The sequence below is a fragment of the Ctenocephalides felis genome, unplaced genomic scaffold (assembly GCF_003426905.1).
Source record: "Ctenocephalides felis isolate EL2017-DRISC unplaced genomic scaffold, ASM342690v1 CF-g0.4_SCAFFOLD_01886, whole genome shotgun sequence".
Classification (NCBI taxonomy): domain Eukaryota; kingdom Metazoa; phylum Arthropoda; class Insecta; order Siphonaptera; family Pulicidae; genus Ctenocephalides; species Ctenocephalides felis.
This window is the reverse complement of record NW_020538040.1, coordinates 78,761,066-78,776,497: the sequence shown is the minus strand read 5'-3', so window position 1 is coordinate 78,776,497 and position 15,432 is coordinate 78,761,066. Positions and strand designations below refer to the sequence as shown.

Genomic DNA, 15,432 nt, shown 5'->3' with positions numbered 1-15,432 from the left:
AACTTTGAGAAAATTTCAAACTTATAAAAAAAATTAATTCTAATTTTAAAAAAATTGATCAAACTTCTTAAATATACTGATATGTACGAACCTTATTTTGTAAAACTTAAAATTATGTAAAGGTTCCCGCAACCAAATACAATTTAATACATATGAGTTTTGTTTGTTGAATATGCTCGTCGCCATTTAATAAGCACTTATAGACTTACAGTATGTATTTATAATAAATAATATATTTGAAATTATTTAAAACAATTATTGATTATTTTCATTCCTCGAATTTTAATTGTGGTACGGGAAGTTTCAGCAATTTGCCTCAAGGCACGATGCACCGCTAGCTAGTTCTTGTGACTTTATGCATGAATAATTTGTTTTTCAAATATCTTCGACAAGTTTTGAAAACGAAATACCATTTCATTAGAAAATTATTTAACTATACTAAAAGTTAAATTCAGTATATTTACTAATGGCTATTATCAAAACATGCTATTGGCGTGTCTCGTCTTCACTCTTCAGCTCTCTCCATGCTGCATTAACGATAATTTGTCTATGACACGCTTCCGATTACTTTTAACATTTGTTCTGTTCTGTTACGAAATTGAATATGTTTAGCATTTTCAATCCCAGAAGGAGTTCCCAAGTATCACGTATCGAGTTCACAATTGTCTAAGGTGAGAACATAATGCGAAAAATGCGACACACGATACTCATTTTTTATTATCAGACTTTTAGGAATTTTCAGTCGAATGACACGCTGTTTAATAACAACAATATTAAAATTAGCAAAACATTTATATATGACAATAAAGGTTATACTTACCTTTATTATCAAATGTTTGTTTAACCAATGCAATACCGTCATGTTATTAATGCATTATATAAAAAATCTACCTTTTCTGTTTAGCAAACAAACATCTATGTCATGAAAAGCTATATGTGGTTTGTTGATAATTGAACATCTTGATTATATATTTTGTATTTTTATATTCGTGAAGTGTAAATGTGCTTTATAAATAGTGAAAGCATTTAATAATTGATTAATATCCCAATTATGGTGACTTTTAGAATGCCATCTGTACATCCAGTGTTTTCACACTGAAATTCAAAAAGATTAATATAGGAATACTAAAAGTGATACAGATTCTTTGGATTATATTATATTTTACCAATATAATATATCTATTAATATTAAAACTGTGTTACTAAAATTACTGCACTCAGCCGATGGGATTTGATATAAATAAACTAGTGGTGCATGGCATCGTGCCTTAAGGCAAATTGCTGAAACTTTCAATACCAAAATGAAATATTCGAGAAATATTTTTTTTATTTTATATGGAAAACTATACAATAAGTACATTCAGCTACAATATAAAATGCTTTTAAATAGATTATTATAAATGTTGTTACTTTCATTATTCGTATTTTATAGACAAAATATAAGAGCTTATAAATTGAACAATGACTTTTTAATATGTCTACATAAAAATAAATAAACTGATGGATCAGGCGGAGTTAGAATGAAGAAACTTATCTCACATTTCTAAGAACTATATAAATTGAATTGCAGAGTTGAAATTATTCATTTGAAGGATATAAGTGATTTAAGGATATAAGTAATTCACTCTTTGCTTCGTATATCGGAAACGACTGGACCGACCTTTCCCAAAAACTAATGAGCACATCTCCTTATCAATAGGAATTATTGCTTTTTAAATTATTCAAATCGGTTGAGCGGTACCCGAGCTGTACCCGAAAACGTCGACAAAAAATTGTGTCCACACATACATACACACACGCGCACGCACACACATACATACATACACACATCTATTTTTTCTGAGGTATACTAAAATGTTCAGAAACCCTGAAACGTGAAGATAAGCAAAAAATTTCACTTTCGATTTTTTGACGATTACAATAATTTACGTTAATAAATATATAAAGACACTACCCTCGATAAGGAGTGGGTCTTCTAACGAATGAATAAATATGTTCTAGAATCTCTGAATTATTAACTTCCTCAAGAAGAAGTTTATATTTTTGCCATAAAAATCCGATTTATTACAAATAATAAATATGATTTGAAATAGCAAATATTATTTAAGGAAACGAGAAAAATCGTTTTTTAATGAATTAATTTTTTTAATAAGAATTACTGATTTTAAGCAACAAGCTTTCAAGCGTTGTATAAAATTTTGTAAATAATCAACTTAGTAAAATTAGAACTTGTGCCAGGCAGTCAAAAAGTATGTAAGTCTTAAATTTTGCCAATTTTCGTAAAATTGAAAATGAAAATTCGAAATTACTAATGTTAGAGTCTATTTGACCCGTCTTTAAAACTTTTGGTAATTTTCTCAATCATAACGTATTGTTATACTCGTTGTGTATATCGTTTTCATATATTTGATGGATTGTTGTAATTTTATTATCAAGTATTTGCGAAGATACAATTTAATCCTATACTTTTCGAAAACCCGGATCAATCTAGGACAACATATCTGTATCCGGACCAAATATTGCTTTTACAAAAACTCGGGACTGTCCCGGCCACCTTAATTATTACACATATAGGAATGTTCATGCAACTTGCTCTGAGGTAAAATGCCACTTGCACCTTGCACCTAGTTGGGTATTGTTTCTTTTTGCTGCACCCCATAAATGGTGGTTATTTTTTATATATATTGAAATATTTTATATATAAGTATTATAATTATATATAAGATGGTTTCAAAACATATTAGAATTTTGTTTGAAGAGAAATTTTTGGTGTATTATCAAATTTAAGCTTTCGGTAACAACCGCAAAATGTGTCATTGTATTTGTTAATATTAGCAGACTCTTTGAAGAATTATTACAAAAATGAAGATGATGTTTATATAACCTATAATTCAATATTTTTACTATCAAATCTATCAATGTTTGATCATCGCGAGTTTTAATAAATAATTAATTATTGATACAAGATTTACATTTTTCATTACTGTTATATTATCAACATGACTCTGAATTAATATTTGAATCTATTAAATTAATTATAATGCCATTGCGAAAAAATGTTTCTGGTTAAAACAGTGTTGTTTGTCAGCAAACAAATATATGGGGGAGCCAGGGGCTATCTGTAACTGGGGTAACTAGTAACAAACGTTTTTCAATAGGATTGTTAATGATATATAAATAATTTTTTGACTGGATTGGGCAAGTAAGGCGGCATCCATTAATCATGTGAGGCTCTTAGGGGCAGGGGGGTTTGACAAAAAGTCACAAAAAATCACGTGGGGGAGGAAGGAGTCTAGTAAGATATCACGTGTATTTATTTTTCATCTAGGTTTTCAAAAAAAAACCACCAATTTTACGTTTTTTTTTTGTAAATTTGGAAAATTGTACGTAACTAAAAATACACGTAATTCTCGGTGGGGGAGGAAAGTAATTTTAAATATCACGACGTATCATCAAGGGGGAAGGGGCTCCAAAAATCCCTAAAAAATCGATCACGTGATTAATGGACGCCCCCTGAACCGTCCTGCATAATATTGTCCGCATCCGACGCAATAAACAGAACTGTGCAGGTCCGTCATTTTTGACATGTAATATAAAATTGATCTAATTATGAAATTTTGTTTTGCGTTATTATTACCGACTAATTTTAAATTTTATATATGTTAATTTGTTGCAAATGCATTAATCTTGAATCATGTGTAACAATTTTTGTGATTGCTAAATTGTATAAATAGTTATCTTGATCAATGTAAAAAGATCACACCTGGGGTTAGTTGAAACAAAATCTTGGGGCTTGTTGTAGCATTCAAGAATTATATACAGATTCAAGTGAAGCAGATTGAATGGAACGTATAATTTGTGAAATATGTTACAGGAGACACTATACCTTTTATTTGTATTATGATATTAATTGTAGTTTACGTTAATTTATGATAAAAAATTATATCAAAGGAGACTTTATATTTTATTTGTATTAATTAAGCGCTGATTTGTGAAAAGAAATACTCAGAAACAAGTCAATTTTCTTAAAAATAAGTAAGGAATAAATTGTCCGGGGTATTATTGCATTTTTTGTTGTTACTACTAGACTTAGTAGAAAGTAGACATTACAACTAGCACGGAGTAAGTTGCAGCATCGCACTTTTTCTAGAAAACATTTAATTGTGAATTAATGAATAACAGTTTTAGAATTATTTTGCTTGATTAGGTAGAGGAATAGTTACAGCAACTATCCATCTTTATTTCGTAGAAATATAATCAGTGGATCTCAAGATCTATTAATTAGAAAAAACTGTTAAAACCAGCTTTTAGCTCCCCTATTTATATATATATATATATATATATATATATATATATTATATATATATATATATATATATATATAATACATTAATGTTTGTTCATTATATGACTTCCACTATTTTCAATGCGTTTGTTTATTTTTCGGTTACGTGAAAATATTTGCAGAAAGAATTAACGCTTGGATTTCAATAAAAGTGATAAAAATTTCTCAAATTTTTGTGAATTATATATAGATAAAAATATTCGATATATATATATATATATATATATATATATTTTATGAATTATATATTTGTGTATATTATATACGACAATTTCGCAGTCGCATCTTGAAACGCAATTATAGAAATAAATTTATGTCGACTACGAAAATATGAAGTTGCAAAACCGCAAAAATGAGAATTATGTACATTAATAATTTGCAAAATTATTGGCAGTGTTATATGTCATGTAGTGAACTTTTATGTTTCATTCGCTTTTTGTGCGAAAATGCTTAAACCACTAATGCTGTGTTTTTTTTTTTAATCATAAAAGAGGTGTTCAGATTTCCATACTCAAAAAAAGATTTGTCCTATTAAACGTCCAACACATGCCAAAAAATGTTGTCATTTAAGATATCAATAAAAATTTGGATTTATAATTATAAATCCCAATTAATTTTTTCGCAAATTTTAACCGCTCAAAAGTACCAATTAGTTTAATTACTTAAATTAGGTAAATTTAAAGTTTCCTATCGGCTACTTCAATTTAATACTTTTTTTTCTTACATCTCAGATAATAAGAAGAGTTCATGTCGTAAATGCAAATTTGTATCTTAATTTATATTCTCTGGATTGACATTTACAAACAAAAACGCCAAAACCTTTAATTTCGTCATATAAGAGCAACGAGTTTATCGATGTGAAGAAGAAAAGTTGTGTGTAGAAGTCATGCAATGAATATTACAAATCGTTTTGTCAGTTTTCTGAGAAAAAAATTAAGAACGATAATCAATTGCAATCAAATTATCATACACTGATATAAAAGACACACACACACACATCATTTATATATATATATATAATAATACTATTTTAATATTATATACTATTTATATAATAGTCAAAATAAAATGCAATAAATAATTAACTATTTATTATGTACGTTTCGACACTATATGTCTGTTATCATTCAGCACGTTAACAAATTCAATCCGGGAAAAAACACACACAAATTTAATTAAAGACATTGTTTAATGAAGAAAAAAGCTATTGAATAAAATGAAATAATGAACTGAAAGATAAATAATGATTTAGGCAGTTTTTTATTGGCTTTCGATTTGACATCATTTATCCTATTATATAATTATACTCTACATTTGCTAAAAATCCATTTCATAATTATACATATAAATTAATTTTGTTATTATTGATAAAGAAACCCTTTTTTGAGTTTGTGATTGTTATTATTGATAAAGAACCCCGTCAGAATTATTTTTTATTATTATCATATCTATCTGGTTAAATATTATAATAAATAATAATAATTTTTAATTTGTTATGCTACATATATATATGATACGTATGTGGTCTACGGCAGTCTTAATTGGTCAAAACGGTATTTTTCAAAATTCAATTCTTTGAATCGATCCACAGGACATCAGAATTCATTTTAGAGGTATATAATCTTGAGCAATGTTTTTTATTTTAATCCCTAGAATCCGAAAATCATATATGCCTAAGCTATTTTTACCGTCCCCTATAAATTGACCCGCCCTAATATGACTTTGCGCAATTATATTGTGAAAGCCAAACTAATTATTATATCAAATTATAACAAATAATACGTATGAAATCAGAAATTATCTGACTATGCTCAGTAAAACTTCTAGCTAATAAATTATTTTAGAAATGTATTTTTGCCTATTTTCAAAAATTTGTCACCTATTCTTTTCACCCCACAGTCGGGTTAAAATGGGATGGCCAGGAGGGGGCAATGGGTCCAGTATCTTATTTTTAATTTAAAAGAGATTTTGCAAAATAATAGCTATAGTATATTTTTCAACCAATGCAAAATATAAATTTTATGGGTACATTTTTACAGAGATAACTACACTATATATAACATTGATCTGAAATTTTTATATTTGAAATATTTATCAATGGAGTTGGAATAACTATTAATTTATTTTATTTGTTATAAAATTAGTATTTTTAATTGAATTGAAAAAACTGTTGAATCTAACTTAAAATTAACAATACATCTTAGAAAACAATTAAATAACGTATACTTAAACATAAAATTAAGGTTTCGTAAACTAAATAACAGTGCTCACAGCCAAAAGACCAACGAAAGAAAATACTTTTGTTATGGATTTCTAAACATTGCCGTTTATCACCCGATAGCGACGTCTTAAGGATCAAGGTGATGGCTTTTCATACACTTTTTCCTTGTACTTTCAAATATTGTTGTTTAAAAAAATCCTTAACTTACTTGTTTTTGAGATATCGGTGGTGGACCTTTTTACACGCGGACCATTAAGCCCCGCTCTACTCTATATATATTTTTTTTAGTGATTTTTTTGAAATTATATATGAAGTAGTTTCACCAAAACTTTCTCACTGTCGAGCAAGCAACCCTTATTAACCTAATCTGGTACTTTTGAATATATTTTTTAGTTGTTTCACATCATTTATTATTTTTGCCGATGAATATAAATTAAATTATTACATAGTAAGTTAGCTTTAAATTGACAGATTATCAATGCATTGTATTGTATTGTAAATTAAATATCTTACAAAAAATGATAGTAAATGATATGCAATATATGTGCATTACGTGTAGGTTACTTTAGGATAATATGACTCCTTATGTTGAAAATGTTATTTATTCAAGAATTACTATTTTTATAAATATACATATAGTGATGCATATGGCATGGTGCCTTAAGGCAAATTGCTTGAGCTTTCTGTACCGTAATGTGAAATTTTTTAAAAATAAAACAATTCGGACGGTCTGTTCTCTCAAAAACTGACTTGCTATTCTTGGCGCTTTTTGTCCCGTATCTCCGAAATCGCTAGATCTGCCTTTTTCAAAAACTAATCAGTACGACTTCCCATTAACCCAAATCCAATGTTTTCGGAATCATTCAAATTGGTTGATCCTGAGATCTTAGTTCTTATATATTCTATTTTATAAAATATATGAAATTTTTGTTGTAAATTTTGTATTTATGATCAAAATATGCAAATACAATGTTATTCTCAAAATTTTAATACACTTGTCGATAAAAGAACCAATAAATACCACGAAAAATTACCAGGTCACTCAAACAAATATTTAAAAGAATTAAGTGAGGAATCTCCTACTCGAAGATTGAAAAAAAAATGGCCATACGATCTAAAATAAAATGTCAAAAAAAAAGAGATTTCTCTTAGGAAATAAACTCTTTAAATGCATTTACACCCAGCATATTGTCTAAAAAATTATAATATTTCGATCGGCAAAAAAAAATTGTCGCTAAGTTATAAAATTCTGAAAAAACAAATGGAATTTTACGCATATTATTTCATAAGAAACTTTGGTTGAAGTGCGGACGATCTTAAAGCTAAAACTTTCAGAGAATTTTTTTTATCGTTTTGGAGGCATTTGAGGCTTTTAGAGCAAAAAATTCAAAATATCCATATTAATGACCACCCTTACATCTATATATATATATATATATATATATATATATATATATATATATATATATGAGAAATGCGAAAGATGCGTTCACGATTGTCTTCGTAACTCTAATGACGAGTGTGGCAATACTCGTATACCCCTAATAGAGATGATCATCGATAATGTGTAATATGGTTTGTTTCCTCCGACGCAATAATAGTAAGTACAAATCAAAATAACAATAAAAATTATGTAATGAATTATATTTAAGTAATACACAGGTTGATGGTATAAAGGTAGAGAACAACGAAAGAAATGGACAGATGCACAAAACAAATTTTACATCTCGTTTCAGCAAAGTGGATAGATGCCATTACGCAATGGATTGGAAAGGAGGCGCTATAAAAGTGAACGTGAAGCTTGGCAAACGTGTCACTTCTAAACGACAATACGTCGAAAACTAATGAAGATTTATCGTGTTTGCGAATAAAATTTTATTTTAAATATTTTAACGGACATTTTCATTATCAGCACAATGATTAAGACGGTAAGAAATAAAAAATTTCAATACAATATTAACAGGGTAGATATTTAGTGGTGCACGTACATAATTATCTTCTTGAATTAAAAACATGTGTAGTAATGAGTTCGATATCAGTTTTTGCGTTCGTAAATAAATACTGTGCTTATTTCAAAAAGTTGACCTTTCAAACACAAAAGCTATTTCCTCAATGTTCCTATTTTTAAGCACAACGTGTTCCACTGACATTTAAAAGTTGAAACAAAATCAAGCTCGCGAAGTGAAAGTTTTAATTTGCAACTCTATACATGTGTTTTTAATACAAAAGATTTGTGTGAAGATCGACTGTGCGAAGAATTACGGTAGTGGTTACCCACACACCCATGTACCATCTTCTCTTTCTCTATCCTCTTTACAAACATAACACATACAAACACTTATATTACCATATATACATTAAAATTTACACATGCCACTAACTATTAAACTTATTCATTATCATCCATTTAATTTTATATTTTTTGTATGCCACTTCGAAGAATCGATAGTGGTATATTATATTCATGCATGATAATACATACATATATATATATATATATATACATATATATATATATATACATATATATATATATATATATATATATATATATATTATGAGTTTGTGTTTTTATTAATATAGTTAATGATTGTTAGCCACTTACTTAAAAATTGGCTAGTTTTATTAACGTTTCCCTAACTATATAACATCAAAAAAGCTATAATAACAACCCTGTCAGATGTTGATCGTCATTGTCACACTCTTGTCGCAGTAATCAGTTCATACGTCTTTCGCACCTACTAAAGTTTATTTTGTGGGTGTTTCACTCATGTTTTTTTTTTTCAATTTTTCAATTGAAATCAATTAACTTATGCCAGTGCTAATGATTCCGGTCAATTTTACTGCAATAATCAGGTGTTTAGCTGATTTTTGGTGAATTATTCATTTTTGTTCAATTTCGGACAAAATGACATACTTATACGATGGGCAAAATGATAAAGTACTATTTCGCAAGTATTACAGGACCCAAAAAAATTAAAACCTATCAAAGGTGATTGGCTACTCTAATTTTGCTAGAAATAATTGCTAAAAACAGGCCGAAAGATCCACCGGTAAACAAACATTGCATTTGTTGCAAAACCTTTCTTTTCCGTTCTGAGCCCGGCGAAGATTGGTTACGATGTATGACTTCTACCCTTTGGGTTCATGCTTCATGTGTTAATATCTTAAAGAGGACGAAACGTTTTTTTTTGTAAACTACTTTCTTAAAAATTAGCATTTCTGTATTTCCTTAACCTTTATGTTATTTTGCCTGTACTATATGAACATACATTGCATTTTTTCTAATAAATATGTTATTATATTTCCTACTTAATTAAAATACCATCTTACTGGTAATCAATGAACTAAAGATGAAACGATTGAGAATGGTTATAATAGCAATAAATAAATAAATAACTTCAAAAAACAAAACACTATGTCATTTTGTCCGTACTCTCCCTATATAATATATATATAAATATAAATTTAAATATAAATATAAAGATATATATTATTTTATGTATATTTTATTTTCCATTTTCCGGAAAAAAAACTTTACGTTCTATGAACTTTAAATTTATAAATCATATCATTACTATATTTTTAAACTTTATTCTGAATGTATATGAAGACCATAACTTTAAGAATGGATATAGTTAATTTGGAATGGGTATTAATAATAATTTATAATTGTTATTTGTTATATCAATATTTTGATAGAAAATTGCTTAAAATCAGTAAGGGTCATATAGGACTAAAGAAAAAATTATACAAGTTTTCAACATAAATTTCCCTGAAGATGAAGCGATTTGAAAAAAAAATAAACATATACAGTTGTTTACGTTCACAACCCTTTTCCAACGGATTAATAGAACTCAGATAATGAACTCAGAAACTTCTAACATTATGTAAAAGTAGCATCAATCAATAATATATCTTTTGAACTAAAAATCTTTAATAAAAATTAACCATGTTATCTTTTTTCTTTAACATTTATTTTTTTAACATTGGATTAATTTAAAAATTGTATATACAAAATTTATAATTTTTTGTTAGAAAAATACAAATGATTAACTACGGTAAATGAGATTTTGTGATATAACTGCGTTAAAATCATCCGATAAGCACAATGGTAATGGTTGATACAAAGTTGTAATAAATAATCTTATTCATATTCATATTTAAATATTCTGATTAATTAATTATAAACTATATATATATATATATATATATATATATATATATATATATATATATATAATGCTTATCTGATTATAAGTCATCTATTTAATAACGTATGAACCCACAGCCAAATATCGCATTTAAAATATCACGGAACGTTATTTGGAGGGTATCTAAGTTAAAATAAACGATTATTAAATACGTAAGAATATATTGATATAAAGTATCTGTTCCATTTTCTATATATTGATTAAATAAAAAATATTTTTCATTCAAACGTAAATATTTGGAAACATAGGTGAAATATTTTTTAAAAATCGTTTAAGTGTCGAGTGCGTACATAAAAGAATTGCAATCACAACGCTTATTTCTATATTGTTATATTTATATCTGAAATGTATATTTTCAAAATATTGTTATCATTACATTTCATATATATCATTAAATTCGTTGCCTTTAATTGATTTTATGGCGTGTTGCAATAAATGCATCCTCTGCAAAGCGTGCATTTCGCGATGAAGTCACCAGGGCGAAGTAGGAAGAAATTTCAAAGCATCATTTTGCTGCTTAATAAAAAAATCTATTGTGCGTTGTTATTGTAATGTAATACATCAATTGTTATTTACATTGTATTGGTGTTATTGTTCTTATAAATTGTGCAATCGATTCACGAGTTACGTTTTGTGAATGAATACATACTTATATTATGATGTCAGCTGACTTTTTTACAACGATTAATTAATTCGTTATAGTTGTCGCGGCATAGTTTAAACGCAACGGTAATAATAACAGTTAATGTAATAAAAATGTAATGTATTATGTATTAAATAATATTGATATTTTAAGTAAAATTAATGTTAATAGTAGAGAAACCTATATTTACAAGACAATGCTTCAAAATCTAAATTATTTTGCAAAGAAAATTTTTTAGAGAATGCATGCAAGCGACTAACGTTGAGGTTTATCATATCTAACGCAAGTTATAGCAAAAAAATAGAAAATTAGATTTTTTATATATCTTCACGTTTCAAAGCCATCTAAACATTTCGGCATACCTTATTGTTAGAAAAAAAAATGGATGTATGTGTATGTGTATGTATGTGTGGATACAATTTTATGTCGACAATTTTGAGAACGCGTGTGCGTTCAAACCGATTTAAATGATTCAAAAGACATTTGATTTCTATTGATGGGGAGACGTGCTGATTAGTTTTTGGCCAAGGCAGGTCCAGCCGTTTCGAAGATACAGAGCAAAAAGTGCCAAAAATTGTAATTTAGTTTTTGAAAGAATGGAGCTTCCGATTTGAATATCTAAAAATTACTAGTATTGACGACATAAAAACTAATCAAATTTTTGGAATGGCAGGTTTAGCTGTTTTGGAGATCTAATAAAAAAAAGTAAAAAAAATGCCATCTGGCGGTCAAAAATAATCAATAGATATATGCGCATCAAATTATCAGATATTTTATAGAGATTTTAATAATGAATACTTGTTTACATTTCTTAGGGTTCCATACCAATGTTTAACCGTTAAGCTTCTACGCGGCGCTTACGCGCTTCTATATTTTGTCTCAGATCCAGCGCGATTGCTTTGAAAAAGAAGTTCAAAATTTCAAATATTTCAGAAAATCAACAAAAAATTAAATTTTTCAAAAAAGTCACTGTTAATTTTAATTAGTTTTACGCAGGAATTGCCATTAAACTTGAGCGTATCGGTGACTTTTAATATTGATGAGTTTATAAATTTACACGCTTAAAATTATACTTAATTATAAATTTAATCCAAATTATAAAATATTCATTAACATAAAGTGGTGAACTGGTGCAATATAACATAAGATTTACCGGAGTTCGAGTAATTGAATGTAATATGGTAATAAGTTAATGTTTTGGTAGTTAATAATTAGAGTGAATTAAATGATTTCATAATTTATTAACAATTTATATTATTTATATTTATTACCAATATTTTTAGATAATTCTCGGTTGCCTTTGCGCTTGCGTGTTCGCCTTCCCTCAGGACAACGAAAGGCTCCAGCAACAATACGAAAGGCAACAGCAACAAAGGGAAACCACGACTTTCATTCCAATTCTTAGATTCGACAAACAGCAAGGAGAAGATGGCAGCTACAAAACAACGTGAGTTTATAATTATATACAGGGCTGGTCCTAGGGTCCTCGGTGCCCGCATGCCATTTTTTAGTAAATGTTTTAAAATTTTCATTTATTTCTAACGTATCTGTAATATTTATATTTGAGTTTTGAAACATTTTACTTATTTATTTTGGAGGTTGAATGCAATTTATTCTATTGAGCAAATCATAGAGAGCAAAAAAAGTTTTCGTCTTTCATTATTTAACATGACACTGTTACTTTATGTTGGATTATTGTAATTAAATTTTTCATTATTTAAAATATTCTAAATTGCATCGTGAACTTCTCCCAATGGCCGAATTGTATGTATTCATCTTTACTTTCCCATCGTGTATCAGATTGTTGTTTAGAAGTTATATTTTCAACTTATTTTAAAAATTGCCCAAAGTTTAGTGAAAAAACTTTATTACAAATTTCATATCCGAATATTGTTTTGGCGCCCCCTAAGGCGTGGCGCCCGCATTTTTCGCATGCATCGCATTCAAGGTAGGACTGGTCCTGATTATATACATTTTGATATATTTTTATTTATGAATTGCCCTAATCTATATTATTCATAATTACTCCACTCTTTTCTGTTATGTTCTTCTGCTTTCAAAAAAGAAGTAAAATGTGCAATATTTGGATTAATTAAATTATATATTTTAAGTTTATGCAAAATTCATCTTCAATTCTAATCATTTGCTTGACTTTGTACATTAGAATTATTGTACACAAGATTTGATTTTATTTTATTTTACTTGTTAAAGAAAAGCGTATAAAATATGCCTTTCAACAATTATTCCTTGAAATCCTTATCAACTTCATCACAAAAAATAAATAATCATACAAACAACTATTTAATTATGTTCAGTAAAATTCCCAGCTAATTCATCACTGTAGAAATATATATTTTTGTTATTTTTCAAAAGATTGTTACCCGGTCCTTATTGCTACATCGCCGAGGTAAAATGGAGAAGCCACGGGGAAAAAAGTCCACCATTTTATTCTTAATTTTTTACGAAACAATAGCTACATTATTTAATCAATGCGATGAAGTTTATTAATTAGATTGAACAACAAAGTTAAAAATTATAATCTAAATATATATTATTTTATCATAATAACTCAAAATCTTTATCAACTTTTAGTACTATCAAAAATCTTGCTTTTGGAGGCATTTCTGTTTGATTTATCAAAACCAGACTCATTGTTTCTTGAAATACAATTATTACAAGTATGGTAAATAAAAATTCAGCTTGAAATTTCATGGGCACATTTTGAACAAATATCACCACCGCATGCAACGTTTGTATGGAACTTTATCAGAAAAATTCGTCATCAGAGTTGGAATAATTATTAATTCAATTTATTTCTTGACAAATTGTCTTGGTTTAAAGTTAGTCTTTTTTTCCTCAACCACATGTAAGATATTTTGAAGGTTATAAAAAAACTGTTGAATCTAACTCAAAAATAACAACACACCATATAAAACAATTGGATATCGTATATTTAACAATTTTACTCGGGTATCGTAAAATGAACAACAGTGCTTAAACCAAAACGGCCGTTTATCTCGCAATAGTGATGACTTCCGATTTAAGTCATTGGCTGGTGACACATTGTTTTCTCCTACTTCAAAATAGTATAGTTAAAAATAGCCATAATTTATATTATAAAAAAAATAATGGTGGTGAACTTTCTTACCGCGGACCTTCAAACCCCGCTTTAACTTGTATAAATATTGAAGATAAAAGTTTAATTGCATTCAAACAAAAAAATTATAAATTATTATTAATACAATTTGATTCAAAATTCACTGGAGTAAATATAATATTTATTTAGATTCAAATTGATAAGTTTGTCTATCCTTTTAATATTATCTGTTTTTGGCCGTATTATTTGCTGTTATTTAATCTTTGTACGCAAGTTGTGACCAAAATTTTGATAGGAGGGATGTTTTAATAAAATTATCATTTTACGTCCAATTTTTAAATGACATCCATCGAAGCGTTTCCTTCGTATTTGCATTTTTATGATTATAATATTCCTTTTTTAATTATGCTCTAACGCTCTTTATTTCCGATCTTATATTATATTCTGATTCTATTCTATATTTCCTCAAATATATATTATTTTTATTTATTTATCTCGTTTTATATTATTTTAGATACGAAACTGGTAACAAAATTTACTCCGAAGATGCTGGATACTTGAAACCTGGTGAGAACAATACCGCTTCCCTTGTGCAACACGGTCAATACTCATACACTTCACCTGAAGGCGAAGTTATAAATGTTCAATACACTGCCGACGAAACTGGTTTCCATGCCACTGGTGACCACATCCCAACTCCCCCACCTGTACCAGAAGAAATCCAAAAGGGTTTGGACCTCATTTACGAGGGCATCAGGCTGCAACAAGAAAGAGCAGCTCATGAAGCTAAGACCAACCCAGAAGCCGCCAGGTTACAAGCCGAGAGACAACAACAGGACTATAACGGACAATATTACCAGCAATAGATTCTAAGATTTAATTATAGAATTTAAATTAGTACTCTTATTGCCG

General features: G+C 28.0%; 1 protein-coding gene across 3 annotated transcripts in view; it reads left to right on the top strand.

Annotated features, from left to right (window-relative positions):
- LOC113376589 (endocuticle structural glycoprotein SgAbd-2-like) overlaps window positions 1-15,432 on the top strand; it is a 71,292-nt gene extending 55,860 nt beyond the window's left edge. For 2 of the 3 annotated variants that reach the window (XM_026616559.1, XM_026616560.1), the window contains exons 2-3: window positions 12,707-12,870; window positions 15,035-15,432. In XM_026616559.1, coding sequence (XP_026472344.1) covers window positions 12,707-12,870; window positions 15,035-15,386 — 516 coding nt within the window. In that variant the 3' untranslated portion in view covers window positions 15,387-15,432. Of the gene's footprint in view, window positions 1-8,399; window positions 8,495-12,706; window positions 12,871-15,034 lie in introns of those variants that run through there. The other variant, XM_026616561.1, reaches the window with a different exon arrangement.